Source organism: Monodelphis domestica, chromosome 4 (assembly GCF_027887165.1).
Source record: "Monodelphis domestica isolate mMonDom1 chromosome 4, mMonDom1.pri, whole genome shotgun sequence".
NCBI lineage: Eukaryota > Metazoa > Chordata > Mammalia > Didelphimorphia > Didelphidae > Monodelphis > Monodelphis domestica.
This window is the reverse complement of record NC_077230.1, coordinates 169,037,004-169,063,018: the sequence shown is the minus strand read 5'-3', so window position 1 is coordinate 169,063,018 and position 26,015 is coordinate 169,037,004. Positions and strand designations below refer to the sequence as shown.

Genomic DNA, 26,015 nt, shown 5'->3' with positions numbered 1-26,015 from the left:
GGTGATTGTCCTTCATACTTGAAAAGGGCCAAAGTGACATCACAGTGTTGGGGCCAATGTACAGTGGCTCCAACAGTGGCTGATTAGAGCAATATAAGTTAGGAAGCTACCACAGATTGGGTACAGTTTGTATGAACATTTGGAAGGGAGATGTCTCTAAATCCATGCATCTCATGTTTCTTTTGAGCTATTATAATTCTGCTTTGTTCATAGAACACTGAACAAATAGAGCCCCAGGCCTATTTTACAGAGGCCCATAGAATTTTAGCTGTTTACTCAAGGTCAGGCCCTGGATAGAGCCCTGGATTTGATATCAGGAAAATTCATCTTCATGAGTTAAAATTCCAGCCTCAGACACTTACTAATCTGTGTGACCCTGAGCAAATAGCTTCACCCTTTTTCCCTCAGTTTCTCACCCATAAAAATGATATCGAGAAGGAGATAGCAAACCATGCAAAATTATAGGTAATTACATATCATAACTTCAAGTGGAGATGCACCAACAGCTTGGGGGAAGCTCAGGAAATGTGTAACATTGGAGATAGTGTTTAAACTGAGCTCTGAAGGAAATTAATCAGCGTTGATTACTGATGCTCTCTCTCCATTTCAGTTCACTCAAATGGTAGAACATATTTGCTAAACATCTATTCTCTGGTGAGCAATAAAATAGGTAGTGGATGAGAAGGCAAAAGAAATAGGAGATCTTCAAGGAAGTTAGTATCTCATTCAGTTGAAATAGAATGAATTATTCTCTGTCGTATAGCTCTGAGGTATCTTCAACACCTTACCAGATTTTTAGTTTTTAACTATCCCTTTCCCTGTGCACACATACTGCTTCCCTTCTATAAATGTGGAACTTCTAGGAGTACTTTTACTAATTTCTCCTCCTAATTATCATTTAGCCTCGAGTCTTTAAGAATATAAATAGCAAAAGGCTCACTAATTCAGAAAATTTGGGTAGACTATCAGTGCACATTATTGAAAAATCTGAATTAAGAATATAGTTGTTCTCAATCAAAACTTGGTTGATTTTTTAAAAGAAATTAGATTTCATTCAAGTTCTGATTGAAATAATATCATTCCTACTCTCCTTCCTGCTTTAATTCTGATCTCTTGGCCTTAAACTGACTGCTAGAATTGTGACATTTTCTGTAAGCTTGCTCTTCTAGGTAGATGTAATAATGCCAGTCAGACTTCAGTAAAGAGCAAGTTCAATGGGTAAATGGCAAGTTTCCAGAAGTCTGTTGCTAAGGTAAATGGCTGGTATCATCTCTGACTGAGTGAGCAGGTTTTGCTGCCTTGAACATTTGAAAATGACTTCTCCGTGACAAAACCCATTGTGGCATATACCACTAAAGTACGAGATGGCAAAGTGATGATTATGGGGAACTTGCCCAATCTTAGACAAGAAAACCTTTGGATGATTGCTTGTGTATGTGACTGTTTTCAAAATTAACTCATTTAAAAAAGACAGTTTCAGCCCAGGGAAAAGAGCATTGTCCTGGAGCAAAACTTCCTATCCTGTGGACATTCAGTAATTATTAGCTGATCCTAAGGAGCCAGAAGACATAGTCTAGATCAAACTATTATTCAGGGTGATTTCAGAAATAGTTAACTTACATGTATCAAAGTGAATAAAGGAGATACTTGACACCTACCCGTGTATTAGCAGTATTTTGAAAGAACTCAAGATAATCACAATCCAAATAGTTTCCCAAAACTTTCCTGCTCAAGAAAATTTTCAGAAGCTATCCCTATTACTCTAACTTTTACATTTTTTACAATGCAAACTTATCTTTCCAGACTTATTATACTTTATTCTTCTTTCTATGATCAGCCATCTGACCTTTAACTGATGTTCATGGATGACATTACATGTCCTGTCTCTATGTCTCTTTTTATAATTCTCTCTCATGCCCACCTAGAAGGTCTCCCCCTCCCTTCCCCTCATCTCTATCTCATAGATTCCTATAGTTCTCTAAATATCTACTCAGGTTTCATCTTCTTCATAATGTCACTAATCATTCCAGTTACTAGTGACTCCTCTTCAAATTGCCATGGAGTTGATGCATCTTATAGTGAATAAATGAATAAATGCATGAATCTGTTGTCCCTACCAGTAGAACGTAAGCTATTTAGTAGGGCTATTTAATTTTATCTTTTATCCCTGGTGCCTAACACAATGACAGGCATGTAACAGGCATTTAATAAATGCCTATCAATTTGTCTATCACAGTGATGGTGAATGTTTTAGAGACCAAGTGCCCAAACTTCAACCCCCATGCCATATGTGAGCTGCCCCTTACCCCAGACAGGGGAGGGAGGAAGCACTCCCATTGAGCTGCTAGACAGAAGTGCCAGTAAAGTGGAAAATGTCCTCAGGAATAGTGGAGAGGTAGAGGGGAGCAGCCCCCTCCTAAACACATGCCAGAGGTTCATCAACACAGCTTTATCATCTACTCTCTTAATCCTTAATGCACACTGTTTCTCCAGGTTTTGCCCTTTTAAAATTTGGAACTCATTGATACTTTTCTTTACGTCGACCTCAATAGACATTTATTCTTGATATGTCTGTACACAAAGTAAATACAACAAGATCTCACTAGTTCAGACTTATCAGTGAAATATTAGTGTAATTTCTACACTATAGGTGGTATTTGAAACTAATTTATTTTTTTAAAAATACAGTTTTGTAACTCTCAATCACAGTTTGACTCAAACCAGTACCAAGCACCATCTAATTGAAATCTTCCTCTACTTAATATATTTTTAATCATATTTTAATTAAAATTTAATTTTTGTAGGTGTATTTTTCTTAAGGGTTCAAGTATACCTTTTTTAAACACTTGAACACTATTGAAAAATTCTCTCCTGTGTTCAGTGAATTTTGCAAGCTACTAGAGCTATCAGGAAAAAATGGTGCTAGCCCCTGATCTTAAGTAGTTTACATTTTATTGAGGGGTTTACAACATTTACAGATAATAATAATGTGAGGAGAGCTCACTACCAGTTGGATTCTTCTACATTACTTGTGTACCTAAAGCCATTTTTCCCTTATTAAAATTTTTTCCAACAATTTTAATAATAGCTAACATTTATATAATAGCTGTCCAATTTGATCTTTAGAACAACCCTTTGGTTTAAGTGCTATTACCATCTTAACTTTATAGATGAGGAAACTGAGAAATGAAAGTGACTTGCCCCAAAATGCACAGCTAGATGATATCTGAGCAGGATTTAAGCTCAGTTCTTCCTAAATAGAAATCCAGTGATCTAGCCAGTGTGGCTCCTACCTGCCCATTTAGTATAAGTATTTACACTGTTAGTTAGATAATATGGAACATTTCAGATTAATTCTTCTCTGGACTTTCATACTCTTAAAAATTCAAATTTGCATAAATTGTTTTTCTGTCAATTTGCATAAATTGTTTTTCTGTCCCTTGATGACCATCTATATCTTATTATAATGTTTCTATTTCTCTGTATTTTAATCTGTCTTAAATTGTTGTCAGTAAATAGATCCATTTCTTTTTGTGCAATATTAGGTATAATTGCACAGTGCCATATCCAAATGTGTTCTTAATAAATATATGTTGATTAGCTCAAGTCTAAGATGCCATATGAAAGACAGAAGCGAAAGCCCAACACAACCAGGCAGTGTAGAGTTTGGCACTTACTAGCTCTGTGAACTAGAACAAATGAAGTCATTTCTTTCTGCCTCCGTTTCCTCAGATAGGGAGGTAGTGGCAATATTTTCAATTATTTAATTGATAATAAGGGGTTAATACTCTAAAATAAAAAATAAAAGTTCCTATTAAAATGCCCACATGCTTTAGTGATCTCACCTCTGTTCCTCTCTTTCCCTGTACTAACCTCTAAGTCACAATACTATTCAGTAGAGTTGTCACCTGCTTTGATGGTTCCTAAAAATCCATTATGGTAATAGTTGTACCTTGTTGTAGAACACCAATGAGATTCATGTGACTATGGTGTGAGAGTCACGTGGTCAACATTTGGGTAGCTCAGACATGGATTTGAAAGGTTCAAGGTAGAAGAGGATAAGATGGTCCTGGCTTATGGGGATCACTAGACCCTACTAATAAGTCAGAAATATGGTAGATCTTCCCAAACCTCTATACTGTAAATCCTAAAGAAACATGAAGAACCCAAATTGTTTTGATGATTACTGCTTTATAATACAGTTTGAGATTTGCTATAGCTAGGTCACCTTTTTTCTTTTTTTTTCATTAATTCCCTTGATATTCTTGGCCTTTTGTTCTTCTAGATAAGTTTTATTTTTTCTAGCTCTATGAACTAAATCTGGGGTAGTTTGGTTGGTATAGCAACCTATAGATGTTTTTATAAATTCTCTACCTATTCAATCTGGAACTGATTTGTTACTTAAACTGAAATTATTTCATGGTGTTTTTTTGTAAAAATTTAGCATTCATACTAGATTACAAGATGACCAACAATCTCATGAAATAATATTTCTTGTAGCATTTAGGTGCCTGATGAAACCAATTCTGCCATATCCTTTCTTTCCATGAACAGGAACTTCTGAAGCATCATTCCATTTAGCCATAACTCCTTTCTTCCAACTTCATTTATACTGAAATTATCAAGATTAGTCTGTCATGCTTCTCCACTCTCCCTTTGCAGTATTGTTTCTCACTGGACACCATCAGCTAAGGAGTCAAACCTAGAGTAAACAATCAACAAGGAAAAGGCTGAGACTCTGACCACTGTTGCCTTCTGAAAGTATCCCCAATTCTAGCTACACAGCAAATCAAAAAGGCTTCTAAGCTTATGGTCAGGGAATTATATCCAGTTGTAGAATGTCTGCACATGCTCATGTCTCTGGCACTTCTATTATATCATCAAAACTCTCTCAGAAGCAGGATCCTCATCATTTCTTTTATGAAAAGATACTATCAGAAGTCCTTTTCACTTTATTCCAGTCTCCGTTAAAGAGAAGAGAAATAAAGCATAAAAGTGAGACTAGAGTATAGTAAGAGCTAGCTACCTTGGACTGGTTGTTGAGAGACCTGTGTTCTTGTCTTACCTACATACTCTTATCCAATTTAGAAAAGAAACCATCCCAGACTATTCTCCAACAGTGTAACTGTGTCTAAACTTTAGAGCCAGGTGTCCCCTTGAATATAGACAAACGAGACCCCTCTAAAAGTATATCCACAAAACACTCTCCTAAATTGCTGGGTTATATAGTAGATACTTAATAAATACCATTGGTTGATTGCTTTTCTGCAAGTATTGGCATACCAACTAAGTACACCGACATAGAAGACAAAGACCTGGGAACAAGTAAATGAATGAAACACCTACTATGTACATAGTACTTTAAGTTCTGTAAACAAAAATAGAGAAGTGAGATAGTCCCTCCTCTCAAGAAGCACATTCTGAGGGAGTCCTCTTTTAACAATCTCTGGAGTTGCAAGCACTAGAAGTCGAGACACTTTGGAAATTAACTCCCCACATGTGTATTCCAGTAAGATTTACTGTCAGCCATTGAAGCTCCAAAGCTTTTCTTTCTTAACCACCTCTCTTAATGTCCTACAATCATCTCAAAAAGTTCTTTTCCACTCATGGAGAATACAGTAGCTCAATACAGCATTTTCTCAACCAACGAGGAGTCATATACACAGGAAAACCATCCCCACCTTCCTTAGTATTCATAAAAACATTGACAAGAAGAATAGTGGGGTGAAGGTAAGCAGGTTGACGAAGGGATTCAAAACTGTGCCAAAGGAAAATCAGTCGAATAAATGAGGCATATTCAGTCCATTGAAGATGAGAGGTTGTCAAATAGTTTGAGTTTCCATTTAGTAGCAGAATTAGACACATATTACTTGTTTGCTTAGCCCTAGGAGGAAGAACTAGGTGAAAGTTAAAGACAATTTTTTTTCAATATAAAGTATAACTTCCTAAAAACTCAATCTTTATAGAAAAGGAATGCTCTGTCATGACAGGAAGTCCTTGTTCTCCAAATCCTCCTGCCAGTGCTTTCAGGCAAAGGCTGGTTGACTATTTGTGAGGGATAATTTAGAGGGGGTACCTATTTGGGTATCCTTTGGACCAAATGATTTCTGCAAGCCCATTCCAATACCCCCAACAAAAGTTCTTTGTTAGATAAACATAAACTCAAAGGTTGATAGAAGAGAGTTTATATTGTCACTGTTTGGTTTTCTGTTATATCTGATTTTCCATTACCCCATTTGGGGTTTTCTTAGGAAAGATACTGAAATGGTTGCCATTTCCTTCTCCAGCTCATTTTGAAGATGAAGAAAAAGTCTTTGTTTTACTGAATTTCTTATCAAAATGAATCACTTTTCTTTTGCTTAATACTGGCACATCATTAGCACCATACTTAGGACATGAGTAAGCTCATTCAGTGGGGCTCAGAAACTGATTTAAGCAAGAAAGGGGTAGTTTTCTGAGGTAAATGGAAAGAATTGGAAGAAAGAAGGGTAAAATAATCAGAACTATCAGTATATGCATGAATGTATTTATGAAAGAGATAATCTGAGGCTGAATTATCTGTGCACAAACTACAAAAGATAAATGGATGGGGAATGTGAGAATAAACTTGTCCATCCTTGTTTCTCCTGGAAGAGGTAAAATCAAATTATTTCCTGTACCAACCACCAGGTGGCACCATAAGTCCAGGGCAGTATGAAACTATTAGCTATTCATTATGTACAAAACTTAGAAATCAGATGCTCATTAATCCAAAAGTCTAAATTTTCAGAAATTCTGAGAATCATGAACTGACTTGTAAATGTGTTGAATGTCTCGGTTTCTGAAAATAAAGCCTAATACCTAAACTATTTTAATTCAGAACTTTTTTATCCCATCCATACTTGACTGGCCCGGAAGCAGAAGAACAGCATGAGACAAGAGAATTAGTGCTGAATTTACAAGCAATTGACCTGAATTCACATCCCTACTCTGCTGATTACTACCTAAATGACAACTTCAAACAAATCATTTAACCTGTCTAGGCCTCAGTTTACTCTTAGGTAGTCAGTCAGCAAGCATTCATGAAGTGCCATCTACCCGCTGTGAAATGTGGTAGGTGCTAGGGATTCAAAGAAAGACAAAAATGTCCTTTCCCTCAAATCGGGGGAAACAATATACAAACAGTTATGTATGTACAAGATATATACAGCCTAAATTGGAGGTCATCTCAGAGGGAAGGCATTAGCATTAAGGTGGGGTGGGGGTAAGAGTGATAAGGCAGAGTTGTAGCTGTTACCTGAATAAAGCCAGTGAAGCTTGGACAAGGACATGAGAAGAGAGAACATTCTAGGTATGGAAGGTGGCCAGTGAAAATGCACGGAGTCCTGTGTGACCTTAGTCATGTCATTTAACCCCAACTGCCTAGCCCTTACTGCTCTTCTGCCTTGGAACCTATATTTAGTATCAATACAAAAGGGGGTGGGTGGAGAGAGGAAGGAAGGAAGGAAGGAAAGAAGGAAGGAAGGAAGGAAAGAAGGAAGGAAGGAAGGAAGGAAGGAAGGAAGGAAGGAAGGAAGGAAGGAAGGAAGGAAGGAAGGAAGGAAGGAAGGAAGGAAGGAAGGAAGGAAGGAAGGAAGGAAAGAAGGAAGGGAGGGAGGGAGGAAGGAAGGAAGGGAGGGAGGGAGGAAGGAAGGAAGGAAGGGAGGAAGGAAAGAAAGAAGGGAGGGAGGAAGGAAGGGAGGAGGGAAGGAAGGAAGGAAGGAAGGAAGGAAGGAAGGAAGGAAGGAAGGAAGGAAGGAAGGAAGGAAGGAAGGAAGGAAGGAAGGAAGGAAGGAAGGAAGGAAGGAAGGAAGGAAGGAAAGAAGGAAGGAAGGAAAGAAGGAAGGAAGGAAAGAAGGAAGGGAGGGAGGGAGGGAGGAAGGGAGGGAGGGAGGGAGGAAGGAAGGAAGGGAGGAAGGAAGGAAGGAAGGAAGGGAGGAAATGCATGGAGTCAGGAGACAGTATTTTGTGTGAGGAACAGCAAGGAACACTGGATCACGAAGAGTATGAAAGAGAATAAAATAGTGACTAAAAATACTAAGGTTGGAAGGGCTATACAAGTTGCACAGAGGATTTTATATTTGATCCTGGAGGTAATAGGAAGACAGTGGAGTTTATTGGATTCAGGGTGGCAAATATGGATATCCCATTTGAGATATCCAATAAGCAGTGAGAGATATGAAACTGGAGGTCAGAACAGAGGTTAAGCGGTACAAGGAGTGATATGAAGATTAATTAATCTTTGTCCTCATGGAATTTACTGTATACAATGAGATTATACCATATTTATAGATTAGCACATTACCATGTCAGTGGAGTAACAAGTCATCTAAATCATAAGATCATGGAATTTGAGCTGGAGAGGACTTTAGAAGCAATGTGGTACAGCTCTCTCATTTTACAGAATTGAGGCTGAGAGATGCTAAGTGACTTGGCACAGTCATGCAGCTAATGTTTGAGGTGGGATGTGAACTCAGTATTCTAAAGTCATGATGCCACCTAGCTGACCAAAAAAGACATCTTAAGATCAAAGATCTCAAGATGGAAGGTACTTCAGTGGTCATTTTATCTAACCCTCTCATTTTGCAGATTAAGAAACTGAGGCCCAGAAAAGTTAATTGACTTACCCCAGATATGAATTTGGTTGATTGATTGATTGATTGATTGATAAAAGGGAAACAAAACAGCATCTACCTTCAAGGAACTTACATTCTGAGGGAAAACAATATAAGCACAATTGGGTTAGCAATACATAACTATGTTATAAAACGTTGTGTTGGGGACACAAAATAAATTAAAAAAAAAAAAAAAACCCTAGTCCCTACCCTTAAGTAGCATACACTGTGCTAGGGGATACACATGGAAGACAGGAGAAGCAAAGTAGGGATTCTCCAGTCAAACCTGTTTGATCACTTGAAGGGCTTGACTATGGACACCTGTACAAAAAAACTTCACATTATTAAATTGACTAATTACTTTGCCGTTATTTAGCGCTATGGTATTCGTCAGAGCACAGTATGATAAATGCACTCCCTAAAATTAAACTTCTTCCAAATGAAAAACATTTTGGGATGGGACAGATTTAATTTGTATCATGTGGTGTTTGTTTAGTTGTTTTTAAACTAATCTAAATAGCAGGATGATTAGCAATGAGAATACCTGTTTAGGATGACAATTTTACATCTTCTATTGTGTTTAATCAAGGCACACAATGAAAACCTGAGGGGTTAAATCTGTGCCTGATGCTATGTAATCTATCTGATTCACTTTGCTACTGACTAATCTTTCTCATATACAAAAATACAACTAGCCCATTAGTTAAGTGCAAGTCCCAAGGAAAGAATAAATAACAAATGAGGTTTCTCTACCAACACCTCAGCATGGTGTTTAAGGGCTGCCAAAAGCACTGTATAATCTTCTGGATGGCTTAATCGTTCCCTATTGCACATTTCAAAAGAGAAGAGTGGTTATTAATCCTGGTGTTCTCACAAAACTTTCACAGTAGATCTTCATTGAATAAATAGTGCTGTTTAGGTTACTAAGCATTCAGGTTTTATGTAACACAACTTCTAGAAGGTTAAACAAATATCCATGTGTTAGCCAAGAGAAAAAATTTATTTGGTAAAGGAAGCCATATTTTAGACTATATTAAACTTCAAATTTAATTACTAGTTTAGAAACTTAAAAAGGAAAAATAATAATGTGGCCCCTGAATCCATGGTGTTATCTCTGTTTATATGGTATAGTTTGCTTTTCTTTTTATCCCCTAAAATAAATGAACATTTCTTGTTTCAATTTTTTTTTTCATAAATGAATGGAAGGGAATGACTCTCTTTACATAAAAGTGAAGTGTGTTCTTTTGATCATGTTTGGTCACAAATATACTATCCACTTTTACAGCAGTGAGTATTGTATTGACAACAGTTCATTTCCATAAAGCACTACCAGTAGCTATTTAGGATTGGATCCCTCCGTGTTAGAGTAGCAAAGTGACTAACATATGCCTCTTGGCATCTCTCATTTTATCTCTCTAGCATCTTACAGAATGTTACAATTTGCTCTGGCCAATACAACGTCTATCTATAGGACAGTGCTTTGTATGTTGTCGCTAAATAAATTCTTGTCAGATCAGATTGGATTGGAGAAGATAGACCAAAGCTACAGATAATGCAAAAATTATTCCTAATTGACTGGGGAAGATGTTTTCACGTGTTCTGATGCTCCGAGGATTCATAACTTTTTCCAATTCAGTTAATGAACTTATTTCATTGAAATATTTGACTCTACAATGCCCCTATCCTATCCAGGTCCTGGTTCAAGATTTTTGTTTTGTTTTAAGTATCATTAGAACCTTGACAAGTCTTTTAACATTTCCAATTTTGTTTCTGCATCTGTAAAATTGTAGTCAACTAAATGACCTTTGAACTCCTTTCTAGCTTTAAATTTACAATTCTGTTGCCTTGTTTGTTGGGGGAGGGGAGTTCTATTATGTTTCTGATTCAAACCCACCCTAGAAGAGGCAAAATATTCCCTGGCTAGACATTTTCTGGTCTCTTTCTCATCATTGTGGTAACTATTTTGGACCATTTCTGCTTTATCTAGGAAATTATGTCAGAGTCAATGGCTTTATTTTTGTCCATTTCCCCTTTTTCAAAGTTAATAATTGGAATTTCAGAAGCTAGAACAGAGCTACTATTATCACATATAGAGTCTTCTTATCTTTAACGTCTCTTCTTATTAAGTATTTTTTAAATTTTATTTTTATCACATTTTCCCAATTGCATGTAGATTAAATTTGTAATAATAATTTTCTGACATTTTATGGTCCATGTTCTCTCTCTCTCCCCCCTCCTTCTCCCTGCCCTCCCAGAGATAGCAAACAATATCATGGAGGTTCCTTCTTATTTATTATGATTTGAACTTGTGTTTTAATCAATCAGTAATATGACTAAATACAAACAACTGATCCTGAAATTACTCCATGTGTAACTAGTCATTTCTGGTCTATGTAAGGGATAAATTTAGGGGGGTTTGACTAATATATTATACTAATAGTGGTCAGGGATTAATTCAAATCCCAATAAAAATACTCAAGTCAGTTTTGGAATTTTATGGTGGTTTAATTAATATAGAGGGAAGGAATTAAGAAGAAGAAAGAGAGAAAGGGGTATAAGATTTCTCTGGCCTAGCCTGAGCCAAAGGGAGTTCAGAGACCTCAGCCACGAGGCCTTCTCCAAGATTTAATCTAGCGCGGCTTCCAGCCACGAGGTCTCCTCTGAGATGAGGGGCCTCCTAGGAGAATAGCGTTTTAGCAAAGGTAAAGGAAAAAAAAGGAATCAGCCTAAACATCGAGAGAGCTCAGGGAAGATGCCTCACCTGACCCACACTATTGAACTTCTCCCAGTTCCTGCACAAAGGACGCTCACCGCCAAACCTAGACAAGAGCTGCAGACATGTCAAGATGTCAAGATGCCAAGATGCCCAGCATGCTGCCACCAGCCACACTGCTGCTGAACCCAATGTCTCTGAAAGAGAGACCCAGAGCTCAATGCCTCCTCTGCCAAAAAGAGATTGGAAAGAGGAAGTGACGCGAATATATAGACTTTTTTTTTACATAACTTCCTGCATCTCACATGTACCAATGGTAGCTTAAGCTTGACTTAGGACAGCCCAGGGCATCTGTCAGTTGTTTCTTATTTGTCACTTGCTAGCACATGTCTGTCATAGGCCATTCTCCTCAACACTTAATCCTTAAGTAGGGGTGTAGACATTCCTGATTGCTAGACTAAGCAGGGTGAAGTAAATCTAAAATTCACATCTATTATTATGGTTTCCTTTTTTATTTATCTACTATTCATTGTGCCATATCCAGCACATTTTGATTTTCTTCTTGAAGAAAGTACTGACAGCACGTAGGAATGAGACTTCTAAGAAACCTAAATGACTTTGACCTCTAATTTCTTTTCCTCAAATGATATTCTTTACATAATTTTCCTACTGTTCTCTCATGACCATATTCATCTTGAAGTAACCTTATATCATGATTATAGGCTAGCCTAGTTTGAGAATTTTGTCAAATTCTTTTGAAAATTCCTACTAAAACTTTCTGTACCTATGAGGACCTCAAAGGGCAATAGAAATAAGTTTTTCTTGGAAGAGATACATTTATGTTCTACACATTTGCAGGATACTACTCAGTTGAGCCATCAGTAGAATGATTACAAGTCTGAGGATCCATTATTTGGGTAGCCTAGGCAACTAGGTAGTTAAGATGATAAAGTTCTAGGTCCAGTCAGGAAGATTCATCTTTCTGAGTTCAAATCTGACCTCAGACCCTTTCTACTTATGTGACCCTGGGCAAATCACTTAACCCTGTTTGCCTCATTTTTCTTATCTTTAAATGAGCTGGAAAAGGAAATGGCAAACCATTCCAATATTTTGCCAAGAGAACCCCAAATAGGGTCACAAAGAGTTGGACATGACAGAAAATGGCTGAACAACAAAGTAAATATAATAGTTGCAGCATGCTCTTGGACTTAGTATGACCTGCTTTCTAATACATTCTACCTATATAATACTGTGCCAATCACTTAACTTTTAAATGCCCCCAGGCAACTATATAAGTCTAAGTTTCTGATCTGTACTGATGGAGAAAGCTTCCTCCCTATTCTGGGGGCTCCTCATTCATTGAAATCACCAGTACAGGACAAAACCCTCAGAAATAAGTACTGATGCATTAGCAACAAATACCAATTTTTTCCTACTTCAAGGGAGCTGACATCTTAATAAGGAAAAAGACATACACAAATCACTATTATAAAAGTTATGAGAATAGAATAGCATGATAGATGAGAGAAGGAAAAGATCACTTCTATTTGAGAAAATCGGAGAAGGTTACATGAAGATGGCTGAGGGTAAAATCCAATAGGATTTCAACAGATAAGGAAATCTGTTCCAGGTATGGAAGACAGCAAGCACAAAAGTATATTGATGGAAAAGGGCATGGCAAGAACAAAGAATGACAAGGAGGATGCTTTAGTTGGTAAACAGACTGTTTGAAGGGAATGAAAGTGATAGGAATGAAAAAGCACATTTTCAGAATATCTAACATTGTATTTTTTTCTTTGAACCCACTGCCACAATTTCCACCATTTTGCTATTATCACTGTATTAATGAAAGGAGGCCACATAGGAGTATAGACAGTATTATATATTATTTCTTTCGTGGCTTGCCACAAGCAAAAAAATTCATCATTTGTTAGCCAATCTTCTGATGAGGAGACTATCTGCCTAGCTAGGCAGTAGCAGTCTGTCACTGGGACTGTATTCAAAACCTTTCCAGTTTAGCAGGACATACCTGTCTTCCATTGTGTTTCATTGGCATTGGCTTTAGCAAGTCAATAACATGTTTCCCATGATGAGTTGTCAAGGTAGGATACTAGTGGATATGTGTTTCCTTCTGACGATAAAACAATCATCTTTGTTCCTTCCTTTCTATCACAGAGGGCTTGGGCAAAAGTAACTTGGGGGAGGAAAAAGGGAAGAAGAAAGAAGAGAATCAGAATCCCTCTGAAATTTCTCCTTGTGTGGCATCCTTTATTTTGAACAATATGAAGGCTAAAGGGAAGCATTCCATATGGTCAACATCCCCTCTTTCTCTGGGTATTGAGCCCATTTTATAACTTTGCACTCTTCATTATTAAACAAATAAATGGCTTCATTTCCCACTATGAAATTGTTCTTTTCATTTGGCTCTTCCAAATGCAAAATATGGTATGTGTGTATGGGAGGAGGTGGGTGGAAAGAATCTGCTTAATTTGAGACTTTGGTTGAATAAATTTAATTAATTGAGATTTAATTCTAAGTGAAAACTAAAATTTGTGATCTAGATCTAGATTTGGTCCATGCAGGCTCTCCTTTTTTCTGCTTTTTTTACTCATGAATCATATTCCATTTCCGCCTGTAAAAATTGAACATGTTTACCCAACAGATTTGCAATTAGTCCCCCAAACATGAGAATTATCTCATGTGAATGATAACATTTGTTATTTATGTTTTTCTATTTAAGCAAAGTTGCCTTTTTATTCTCTCATGAAATTTTACTAGAACTAATTTGAAGCAAATCTGTTGCATTTTTATTAGGTTAAACTTGAAGATGTGTGTGGGTTCTCCATATGTATTTCAAAGTAACATTTAAATTGAGGTTGATTCTGTGGGATAGTGTGCTTACTTTAGAAAGCTAAAGGTCTGCTTCCTACTCCATTTACTACTTGTATGACTTTGGGGGTGTGGGGTGGGATAGAACTGAACCTTCTTGTTCCTCATTTTCCTCATCTGTAAAGTGGCAGAGTTTAACTAGATGACTTCTGAATTCAGTGGTATACTATTAGTAGTAGTCTCTCGGAAGCCGAGAATGACAATCAAAGACACTTGTGCATGAAGGAGATTTAAATGGAAAAGTCGATGCACAGAGACAGTCCCACTCTCTCGGCATTGGAAGCCTGGGTCCATTGGCACAAAAAGTCGTTACACCTGGAGACTTCCTCAGTTGCATTGGGTGGCCCTGTTGTCTTTTGTGCTCCAACACGCCCTAAGCACTCCACAGTGCCTTGCTGTGTTGCCATCTCAGCCGTTGAACCTTCTTATTGGTTTCTTCCGCCTGTTCTGCCGAAGCAGTCTTCACATGCTGGGTGAGCAAAGCCCTGGTTCACCAGGGGTCAACGACCCGATGGCTACCCTCACAAGGTTTAGCCGGCCTGTCAAAGCCGTTGCCTGGGGTGTGGCCGCTGCTGCATGCTAGCAGCTACTGGGAGCCACAAGTGAGAGCTGGGTGTCAGGTGAGGGTCAGAGGTTGGAGAGCTGCCCCAGGAGGGCACGACAAGCCCTCCATACCAGAGATACTACCCCTCCCTGAACACCCCATACTCTATCTATATGGTACTGTGCTGTGTGCTAGGTATATAAGATAAAAGAAGACACAAACACTGTTCATACAATCTACAAAGACAACTTTGATACAAGGCAGAATGTGACATATAGTGAGAGGGCCAGAGAAATTTCCAAGTGAAAATTTGATAAGGAAAAGATTAGCTGGGGAAACCCATGGAAAACTTATAGAAGCATAAAACCTCAGAGGCGAATGTGACAGAATTAAATCACCTAAGAGTGGTATACTGGTAAATGTTTAACAATAGACTCTGAAAGGAAAAGAATTGACAAAAACCTTTTAAATTTAAACTACATTATTAGCATCTTCTCCATTACTTTCTGAAGTAATAAGGTCCCTTCCAAATCTAAACATATGATTTTATTGAGAAATAGTTTGTCTTAGTGGATAAAGGGCAGGTCTTGGAATGAAGAAGACTTGAAGGTTCAAATTTTCTCTAACAGACTGATTTTGTACTCATAGGCAAGTCCCTTGCCTTCTTAAAAAAAAAAACAAAAAAACCTAACCTTCCATCTTACAATCAAAACTGTGTATTGGTTCCAAGGCAGAAGAGTGGTAAGGGCTAGGCAATGCCCAGGGTCACACAACTAAGAAATGTCTGAGGTCACATTTGAACCCAGGACCTCCTATCTCTGGGCTTGGCTCTCAATCCTCTGAACCATCCAGCTGTCCCCAAGTCCCTTGCCTTCTAAGAACTCTAATCAAATCTAAGACTAAATTTGAGCACCCCAAAAGCCAAGTGAAGTTCTCTGTACACCGAAGCCACACATCTGAACAACAACAACAAAGAGATCTTCTTATCCACTTAACAGATGACTTTTATAGATACAATAACCTTTTACAGATTGTGTTTCTTTCTTTTCTGTCCTCAGGTTCTATCCTTAGGAGCAGATGTCTTGCCAGAATATAAACTACAGACTCCTCGGATCAACAAGTTTACTATATTGCACTACAGCCCTTTCAAAGCTGTTTGGGACTGGCTTATCCTGTTGCTGGTCATCTACACTGCTATATTCACCCCTTATTCTGCAGCCTTTCTCCTGAATGACAGAGAAGAGCAAAAGAGAAGAGAGTGCGGCTATTCGTGCAGCCCCCTCAACGTGGTAGATTTGATTGTGGATATTATGTTCATCATAGATATTCTGATAAACTTTCGAACAACCTATGTAAACCAGAATGAAGAAGTGGTAAGTGATCCAGCCAAAATTGCAATTCACTACTTCAAAGGCTGGTTCCTGATTGATATGGTCGCTGCAATACCTTTTGACTTGCTGATTTTTGGATCTGGCTCTGATGAGGTAAGAAGTAGTTTATAATCTTGCTTTCTAAATTATAGCACTTCTTGGGGGGCAGGGGGAGAATGGGGAGGAAGACAAAAAGAGGAAAATAAATCAATAAATGAATGAATAAATAGATCAAAACAAAGAGAGATGACAACGAAATGAGCACTATTAGAATAATGGTTTGATCTATTGTTTTTAAGCTTTGAGGGTTTTTGTTTTGTTTTACCAATTTTATTCACAGAGCTTCTATTTCACCAGTAAAATATAAAGTGGGACCATTTTTATCAGCTAGTATGAAAAACAAGCATAATTCCTGATTTTTATAGAAGACTCTGATGGTTTTTAAATCTAGAATAATGAAATTCCCTTTATTTTCTGCCTAAGCAATTCAACTTCAAAATCTGCATCAATATGTTTGAATGCAAAAAAAAAAGAAGCAGGTATCTTTGTTCCTTCCTTTCTATCATAGAGGGCTTGGGCAAAGGGAACTTGGGGAGGAAAGAAAGAAGAGGAACAGAATTAACTCCCCCTGAAATTTCTCCTGTGTGACATCCTTTCTTTTGAACAATATGGAGGCTGAAGGGAAGCACTCTGTGTGGCCCCCAGTCTCCCCCTTCTCTGACCCAGTCAAGAGTCCTGCTGCGCATAGAAATGTTTGCAGAGAATAAATAGGTGAGCCCCATGCAGCCCTGGTAGAATACTCGTCTTTGTTGCTGGCTTTGTCAATATAGGAAGTTAATAGCCTGAGAGCTGGTAACCTTGCCATTTCTAAAATGAGTTAATACTTGGAAAACTATGAATTTGTAAGCCAAATTTGTCTATAACCACAATATGGTTTGGGCTAATTATCATGGTTTTAGAAGGTGCTGATGGGGACAAGAAGGAAGGCTTCCTTGGAGAGAAAAGTTACTAGACTGGAAAAAAAAAACCTGATCTTTTCCCCTTCATGGTCCCCTAGTTATTGTGGTCCAAGTGAAAAGAAATGAGTCTCTAGAGGGAAGAAAAAAAAAAAGCTGTCTTCAGCAAGTCCCATAAATTGGTGATTCTATAAGAAGCATCACTTACTTGAGGTTAAGTGAAAGAAGAGGAAAAATATATCCTGGGTACACTGAATTTTTATTGAGAGCCAGGCCTAAAGATGGGAGGCCCTGGGTTCATATCTGGCCTGAGGCACTTCCTAATTGATTGACCCTGGACAAATCACTTAAATTCCATTGCCTAGTCTTTATTGCTCTTCTGTCTTGGAACCAATATACAATATTGACTCTAAGATGGAAGGTAAAGGTTGTTTGTTTGTTTGTTTGTTTGTTTGTTTTAAAAGAAAAGAAGGCTAACCTGCAAGCCAGGACAACCTGGATTCAAGTCATGCTTCTGTCACATCTTAGCTATATGACTGTGGGCAAGTCATTTAATCTCTCAGTGCCCTAGTCAACTCTAAATTGTATAAGAGCTGCTGATCTACATAAATGCAGAAAAATCCCTATACTCTGGAGACCACAAATCTGAAAAAAAAAAAACCAACAACAGAAGCTGAATTAAAAGAAATTCAGAATGTCCTTGGTCTCCTTAGGCCATACCATTTACATTTCCTCCATCAAGTTGCCAAAAATCCCTCTACTGAGCTAATGTACTCTAAGTAAGGTCAGGGGAAGAGGAAGGAAAATAAGAAAAGTAAGAGCACATAACACCCAAGTCTTCCCTTAAGTACTAGCTTGAAAACAATGTAATTTCATTAATAGCCCTGGGTTGTAGATATTATGTACAAAAAGATGATATTGAAAAAAAATGGTACTTACAAAACCTTCCCAATAGATCAGTCATCTTTTAAACTGGAAGGTTTCTTTACTACCTATTGCATAAATATATTCAGACTTGGCAAACAAATATTGTAAACAAAATTACCTTAGGGATATGTATTGATTTAAGAGAACAGATAAGCCTATTAATTTACATTCAAATGATGGCATTATATCCTAAATATTTATTTATGGAGTTGTAGAAACAGTGATCACAAGGGAGCCAGGACACCTTTATCTAGTACAGATATTGCCCCCCCCAAAAAAAATCATATGTACTTTTGACAGGTTTACTATAGCTGCAGAGTTGAGTGGCTTAAGTTTACCTAGAATTTTTTTAACTAATTGTGTTAGCTTTCTAAATGAGATAATGAGATATGGGCTAGGTGGCAAGATTGGTTATGCAAATGAATGAAAAAGTACTTAATAAATGCTTACTATGTGCTGAACATGGATACAAATGCAAAAAAGCAAAGACTGTAATTAGGGCATAGATTCTAATGAGGAGTATTGCATACAGTGGGGAAAGGTGGCCTGGGAAGGGGACTTTGGTCTGCAAAGTTACTGGGATAGAGATTGGGCTAAGGGAGATTAGCACGCCCAATCCAAAAACAATGAAGGTTTGAGTTCTTCATTCCAGAAGGGATTGGGAGTGAGGCAGATCTGCAGGGAGCAGAAAGGAGGAAGTAAGGCAGCTGGTGATGAGACTAAAAAGAAATGGTACAGTGAATAGAAAATCAAGACTATGGACAGGCAATTCAAAGATAGAAGTTAAGGGTTTTTTTTTTTTAATAATATAAAATTTTCTTTAAAGAAACAAATGGCCTGATAGGAGAATTGGGAAGAAGGTAAAGAGAATTTTGGCTGTAGCTTTTATAATTACCAAAAAGGAGAGGCCTGACAGCCAGTTAAAAGTTATTCCTCAGTGGGAAAGATAGCCATACTATAAAGAAGATGAGCAGAAATCCTGGACTGGATCATGATGTGACCTAAAGAATTAATGGCTCAGTACTGTGTTTGTCACATAATGTACTGAAAATAGTTGATGACGAAGTCAGAATCCAAAGAGATCTTAACAAGCTAGAAGACTGGGCCCAGCTAGGTGTCATAATGGATAGAGTAAAAAATGATGATGTTCAACAGAGATAAATATGAAGTCTTCAATGATGTTTAGACATTTCAATCATATCTGACTCTTCATGACCCTAGTTGGAATTTTCTCAGCAAAGATACTGGAATGGTTTGTCATTTCCTTCTCCACCTCATTTTATCCATGAGGAGCTAAAGCAAATAGGATTAAGTGGCTTGGCCAACCTCACATAGCTAGTAAATTTCTGAGGTCAGATTTGAACTGGTGAAGATCAGTTCTCCTAACCTCCAGGTCTGGCATTCTATCCACTGTACTACTTAGGGGCCCCAAAACCTTCAGTATAAATAGGGAAAGATATGGCTACGCAACAAATCATCTGAATATAATCTGGAGGATTAATGCAAGCTCAACATGAATCCAAAGTGTAAAGCAGTGGTCCAAAAAGCTAATATGAAAGCAATTAATAAAATAGATTTTTTTTTTTTACATTTTAAAGCCAATATGATCTTAGAGTATCTTAGAAACAGTGTCCAGGACTGGAGAAGTATTCTGATCTGGTCAGACTACATCAGAAGTATCATGTTTAGTTCTGGTCACCATATTAGCAAGCAATTAGTGTAGGGAAGGTCCTAAAAATCATGTGGCATAAGGATCCATTACTAGAACTAGAGTGGCTGGTTTACCCTAGAGAAAAATAAGATTTAAATTGTGACTTGATTACTTGAAGTCAAGGGATTTGAAAGGCTATCATATGGATTAAACATGGAGCTTTTTCTGTTTGGCCCCAGAGGCAAAGCTAGAGATCATAAGCTGAAGTTACAAATAGTGGAAGGTAGACTTAATGAAAGGAAAAGCTTTCATAACAATTAGAGCTAACTAAAAGCAGAATGGCATGTCTCAGGAGGCTGTGGGTTCACTCTCACTAAGCAGCAAAGGCTGAATGAAAACTTGGTGGGTAGGTTATATTCTGCAAGACAACTGGGGATAAGGTAGGCTATAAATGGGATTCTTGTTTATTTATGGGTTGAATGAAATATCCCGAGATCCTTTCTGACACGATTAGTATTGTATTTGTGATTACGAAGTCTTTCTAATTTATTCACTTAAGCAGAACATCTCATAAATGCTTAGTACACCTAATTCTCTGTTAAAGTAAGCATTTGAAATTTTAACAATATTTGTAATTCAGACTTTCCCTATTTCAAACCAACTTTCTGCCTCATATCTAACCTCCTAAACTGTACTTAATTGACAGTAACAAGGTTTTACAAAAATTCACTCACTGTTACCCATCTGAGATGAAAGCTTTCTGGTAAACAAAGATGCGAAATCTATTTATGTTGTTGGCCTTAGGGGAACTTTACAGTTAAGTATGATGTGAACTGAAGGGTGTTCCAAAGTCTCTCCCCTTTAGCTGACTTATACATCTTCAAGATACCCTTTTTAAAATGCCAATATATTTCTTGTGAGAAATAACATAGTTTACCTATACATCTTTTAACATTTCATACTCAGGAAATGAGCTGTAAAAGACCAAAAAAAATTTGATCTTATCAACTTTAAAAGATAAGGGGCTTTGAAAGGGTAGATAGACCTTTTTGCTCAGTTGTTTCTCAGTTGTATCCAACTCTTTGTGACCCCATTTGGGGTTTTTTTTACCAAAGATAGTAAAGTATTTTGTCATTTCCTTCTCCAGCTTACTTTACAGATGAAGAAACTGAGGTAAACAGGGTTTAGTAACTAGCCCAAGGTAACCCAGCTAGTATGAAGTATCTAGAACCCAGATTTGAAATGAGTCTTCCTGACTCCATCTTGGTACTCTAGCACAGTACCACCTTTCTTCCCCAGACAGATCTTAATGAATCACCACCATATGTGGCCCTCAAAAGTCAGAGATCCTTACATCAGTCAATCAATAGAAATCTCTCAAGTACATATGCTGAAGGCTGGGAATACAAAAAGAAACAAAAGCCAATTCTTCAAGGAGTTTCCAATATAATAAGGGAGACAATGGCAATCAAAAATATAAAAAGCAAGCAATATACAGGATAAAATTAACAGAGGGAAGTCACTAGAATTAATAGGGGTTGGTGAAGCCTTCCAGTAGAAGATGAAATTTTAATTGTGACTTAGAAGAAGCCAGGGAGGTCAGTAGGTAGGCATGAGAAGAGAAAGCATTTGAGGTATGGCAGACAGCTAGAGAAAATGCCTGGAACCAAGAGATGTAGTTTCTTGGTCAGAAGCCAGTGGCACTTGATCAAAGAAAATAACATAACATATAAGAAGACTTGAAAGGTAGGATGGAGCTAGGTTATGAAGGGCTTGGCTTTGAATGTCACACAGAGCATTTTGTAGTTGATTCTGGAGGCAATAGGGAGCCACTGGAATTTGTTGAGTGGGGTCAGGATGGCATGATCATACCTACACTTTAGGAAGACTACTTGAGTGACTGAAGGATGAATTGGAGCAGGAAAAGATTTGAAGCAGGTAGACCCATCAACAAACTGTTACAATAGTCCATGTATGAAGTGATGAAGGCAGTGTCAGAAGAGAAAGGAGTATATTCTAGAAATGCTGCAAAAGTGAGGCAAATAAGTCCTGGCAGTAGCTTGGATATTGGTGGGGAGAGGGGGAGGTCCTGAGAAATAGCAAGGATGATGCTTGGGTTATCAAACTGAGGGACTTGAAGGATGGCATTGCCATCTACGGTGATAGGGAAGATGGAGAGGGGGAGAATAGAGGAAAAGATAATGAGTTCTGTCTTAAACATACTGAGTTTAAGATGTCTACTGGACATCCAGTTTGAGATGTCTGAATCAGGCAGTTGGAGATGCAAGATTAGAGGTCAGCAAAGAGATCGGGGCAGGATAGGAAGATTCGATAATTGCCAGCATGGAGATAAATAGCAATTAAATCCACGGGGGCTGATGAAACCACCATCATAAGTGGTCTAATCAAGGATGAGAGCCATGAGAGAGGACTGAAACTAAACAATAATTATACCTAACATATATGTGCAGTACTTTTCCTTAAAGTGCCTTATCAATATTATCTCGTTTGTTTCTCACAACAAACCTGTGATTTAGATACTGTTATTATCCCCATTTTACAGATTTAAAAAATAGCCTGTCAGGTTAAATGATTTGTCTGGTGTCCCACAGCTAGTAAATATCTGAAGTAGGATTAGATCTCAGGGCTTCCTAACTCCAAGGCCAGCATTCTTTTACTATGCCAAATGATTATTAAAAGAAATTATAGGAGGAGTACCAAAGATGAATTTTATCTATGTCATAATTTCACCTAGGGCAAGCCAACCATGGGGACAGTAATGACACCTATTGTGGAATAACTTTTTCTTATGCTTTTCTGTGTGTAATTTTGTTTCAAGTTATGTCATTTGATTCATAAAGTATCCAAGCCATTACTTATAATAATGTTATAAGAATATTAGGATTGCCCCACAGTATTTGCATCTTAGGCAAAGCACACATTTGTACCTTTAATATATACTATTTTATTAAGAGATATCAATTTTGGTGGTCCCCTAACCCTTTGCTTCCCCACCAAGTTTGACAGGGCCTTAGATTAGTCCTAAAAACTATTAATATAGTTGTGATCCATTATGGTCCTAAACAAGTAAAAATAAATTCTTCCAGGGGAAAAGATATTATGTGCTCAAATAGGCTAATCAGGGAAGCTTCATCACATGAAGGAAAAGCTCTTTGGTAATTGGGTCTAGAATACAATTACCAAATCACAGAATCATCAAGTTGGAAAGAAATTTGAGAGATTAGCTCATCTACTTCTGTGATTCTCAGCAGGATTTTACCTAACTTATTCTAAGTATTTAACTTTTCTGTGTTTAAAGACTTCAGAAAAGTTTCTATAACCTGCCTGGTTTTCTATCTATAGAACTTCATTCTCTTCTTTCATAACTTATTCCTATTTCCTCTTGCTATAAAATTAATTAAGCCACAAAGTGTGGTTGGCCACCACCCAGATGCATAATATTTCCTAATCTCTATCAATAATAGCTACTAATATACATAAAGTAGTCATTATGTCACATCTTAGCCTTCTTATAGGCATTGAGAACCATATGGGCTAAGGAAAACCATATGGAGACTGAAAGGGGACCTTGAGAGATCTAAAGGCTGTTACTCTGACTTCATATGGAGCCATGCCTGACAGATGATAATGCAAACTATTTAAAAATACTTTTCGATTAATTTTACCCTGTAAACCATGTCAGACGTGCTAGTGGATAGAGTACTGGGCCTGGAGTCAGGAAGATTTATCTTCTTGAGTTCAAATCTGGTCTCAGACACTTACTAGATGTTTGACCCCGGGCAAGTCACTTAGCCCTGTTTGCTTCGGTTTCCTCGTCTGTAAAATGAACTGGTGAAGGAAATGGAAAACCACTATAGTAAAGAAAAACCCAAATGGGGTCATGCAGTCAAACATGACTGAAAAATGTCTGAACATTTCAATACTTAAGTTATTTTTTAAAACCTTTAGTCTTATTAATATGTCCTTTTTCCATTAAGCTGTTACTTAGTTTCATGAGTTGCAGTGGTCAAAACATATTGCACCATTTGTGATCAACCCTCTTCCAAGGAGCCTTTTTTAAACAGGCTGGTACTTGTGTTGAAGTCTGCCACCTGACCTACACTCAGAACTTTCTACCCATCCAGAGCCTGAGCTTGAGTTCAATAGCCTAGTCTCTGAGAAGCCAGTCACCTCCACACAATGACTGGAACAAACTTGAAATGGGTTTATTATTTTCCTACTACAAAATTAAATCCTTCTACAAAAGAATCAAAATTGCAGATAGCCTAAATGTTACAATGGATGTCATTAAACTACAATAGATTACTAATATATCATCAAAAACAAACCATAAAAGGAAGCAAAGGGAGCATATTATAAAAGCAAGGGATAACAAAGCAATTGACCTGAATTTTGCATTGACTTCTACAGATTTTTTAAATAGTCAGGGGAAGACCTCCAGTGTCTTGGATAGGTCCTCTGTGGAACTACTAGGTAGAAAGACATGGACAAAGTTCATTCAAGATGAAAAGTTATCAATAATCCACATGCATTAGAGGAGAGAGCACTTGTCTCAATTAGAATACAGATCCATCAAAATACCAGGCTACTACACCTATTACTATTACCACCTAAACAAGGTGCTATGGCACTATATTTAGTCTATGGTGTGTTATTGCTCCCTAGGATTTTTCTGATACACAAAAGCAACTAGAGACCTGTAACATATGAAATAGGAGAAATCAAAATAAGCATTAATAAAATTACCAATCAACAAGAATTTATTAATCCCCTATTATGTCATAAGGCCCTAGGCTAGGTCCTGGAAACAAAGGAAAACAGAGAAATAAAGAAAAACAAAGATGGAAGCATTTCTACCAACAAGGGCCTTACACTCTATCAGGGAAATAATAGGTATACATACGAGTCTAAACAAAATAAATAGAAAAAATAAATATAAGCTAATTCTGAGAGATGAGATACTATTGCTAGGTAGGGGCATTGGGAGAGATCTTACATATAATATTGAACTGAGCTTTCAGAGAAACAAGGGATTATAAGAAGTGAAGGTAAAAATAAAGAACATCCCACATGCATGAGAACAGAACATATAAAGGCATACAAATGAATGGAAAATAGATAAATGATGATACAGTATCATTTTTATAAGCCAAGGAATTTTGAGAAAGGCAATTCTAGTTTGATGTCTTTTATAGTTCATTTTAGATCTTCTATATCCCCTCAGTTAGTTTTAATTTAACCATCAGTATTATAAATGGGTTTTTTTTTTTTGCAAAGTATAAATTCTTTAAATACTACAAACACTGCAAAGACTGACTTGCAACACAAAAGGGCCCACTCCTCAAGTCATTCAATGGAAAATGAGAACATCTACACTCACTTAATTTTAACTCAGTTAGAAAAATGGTCATTCCATGCACCACAGAATTCTGGATTAGCTCATAGGAAATATGCCTATTTAATGGCAATCAGCATGAAATGATATTTTGTTTAATTCTGATTTTAAATTAATGTTTTCCTTGTCCACTTTGCCCTCAATGGCTAGCTATTTCAAGCAAGTTTTATAATTTGAATTCAGCTCTTGATATGAAAAATATTTAAATTTTTAATCACATTATTTTACATGCATAATTGCTACATTAACAATGAATAGATTAGTAGTAACATTTTTAATAAAGCTGGTCTTTAGAAATGTGAACAAAGATGTTCAAATTCTTTAGAATTAGTCATTTCATTTTCAGCTTCAAGAACTTCATATCACTTGGTAGAAACTCTTAAGAAATGTCGGGGAAAATGAATACTGACATTAAGTGGATTTGACTCATCATTAATATTTTCCTAATGGTGAATAACTACTCGGACAAATGCATGAACAAATCTTTCATTTTTCTAATTATTGCATCCTCAGCTACCGCACGACCTATGACAACTTGTTTCAACATCATTGATGCATAATAACAATACCGATGTCAAAAATAATATCATTTGTAGAAAACATTAAAGATGTTTAAGTACTTTATATGTATTATCTCATTTGAAACTCACAACATCTCTGCAAGGTAGGTGTTACAGACATGCTTGTCACCATTTTAAAAATGAGAAAATTGATATTCAAAGGTGTCAGTTTACTTGCCACTAATAATCTGCTGAAATTCATTTTTCAAAGGATAGCATTCTTTCAAACTATTATACTATCCCCATCCTGGTGATTCTAAACCTTTAGATGTCACTATGTAGATTCCATTCTCTTTCTTCCTTTATGTCTGTATTCCTATTCCCTTCACCCTTATGCCTTCGATGTTCCACTCCAG

The 26,015-nt window shown here is 37.2% G+C and overlaps 1 protein-coding gene across 6 annotated transcripts in view; it reads left to right on the top strand.

Annotated features, from left to right (window-relative positions):
- The window catches only part of KCNH7 (potassium voltage-gated channel subfamily H member 7), a 629,307-nt gene that overhangs the window by 501,788 nt on the left and 101,504 nt on the right, over positions 1-26,015 (top strand). For all 6 annotated transcript variants that reach the window (XM_056793960.1, XM_056793959.1, XM_056793961.1 and 3 more), the window contains one exon: positions 15,838-16,263. In XM_056793960.1, the coding sequence (XP_056649938.1) occupies positions 15,838-16,263 (426 nt within the window). The remainder of the gene's footprint in view (positions 1-15,837; positions 16,264-26,015) is intronic.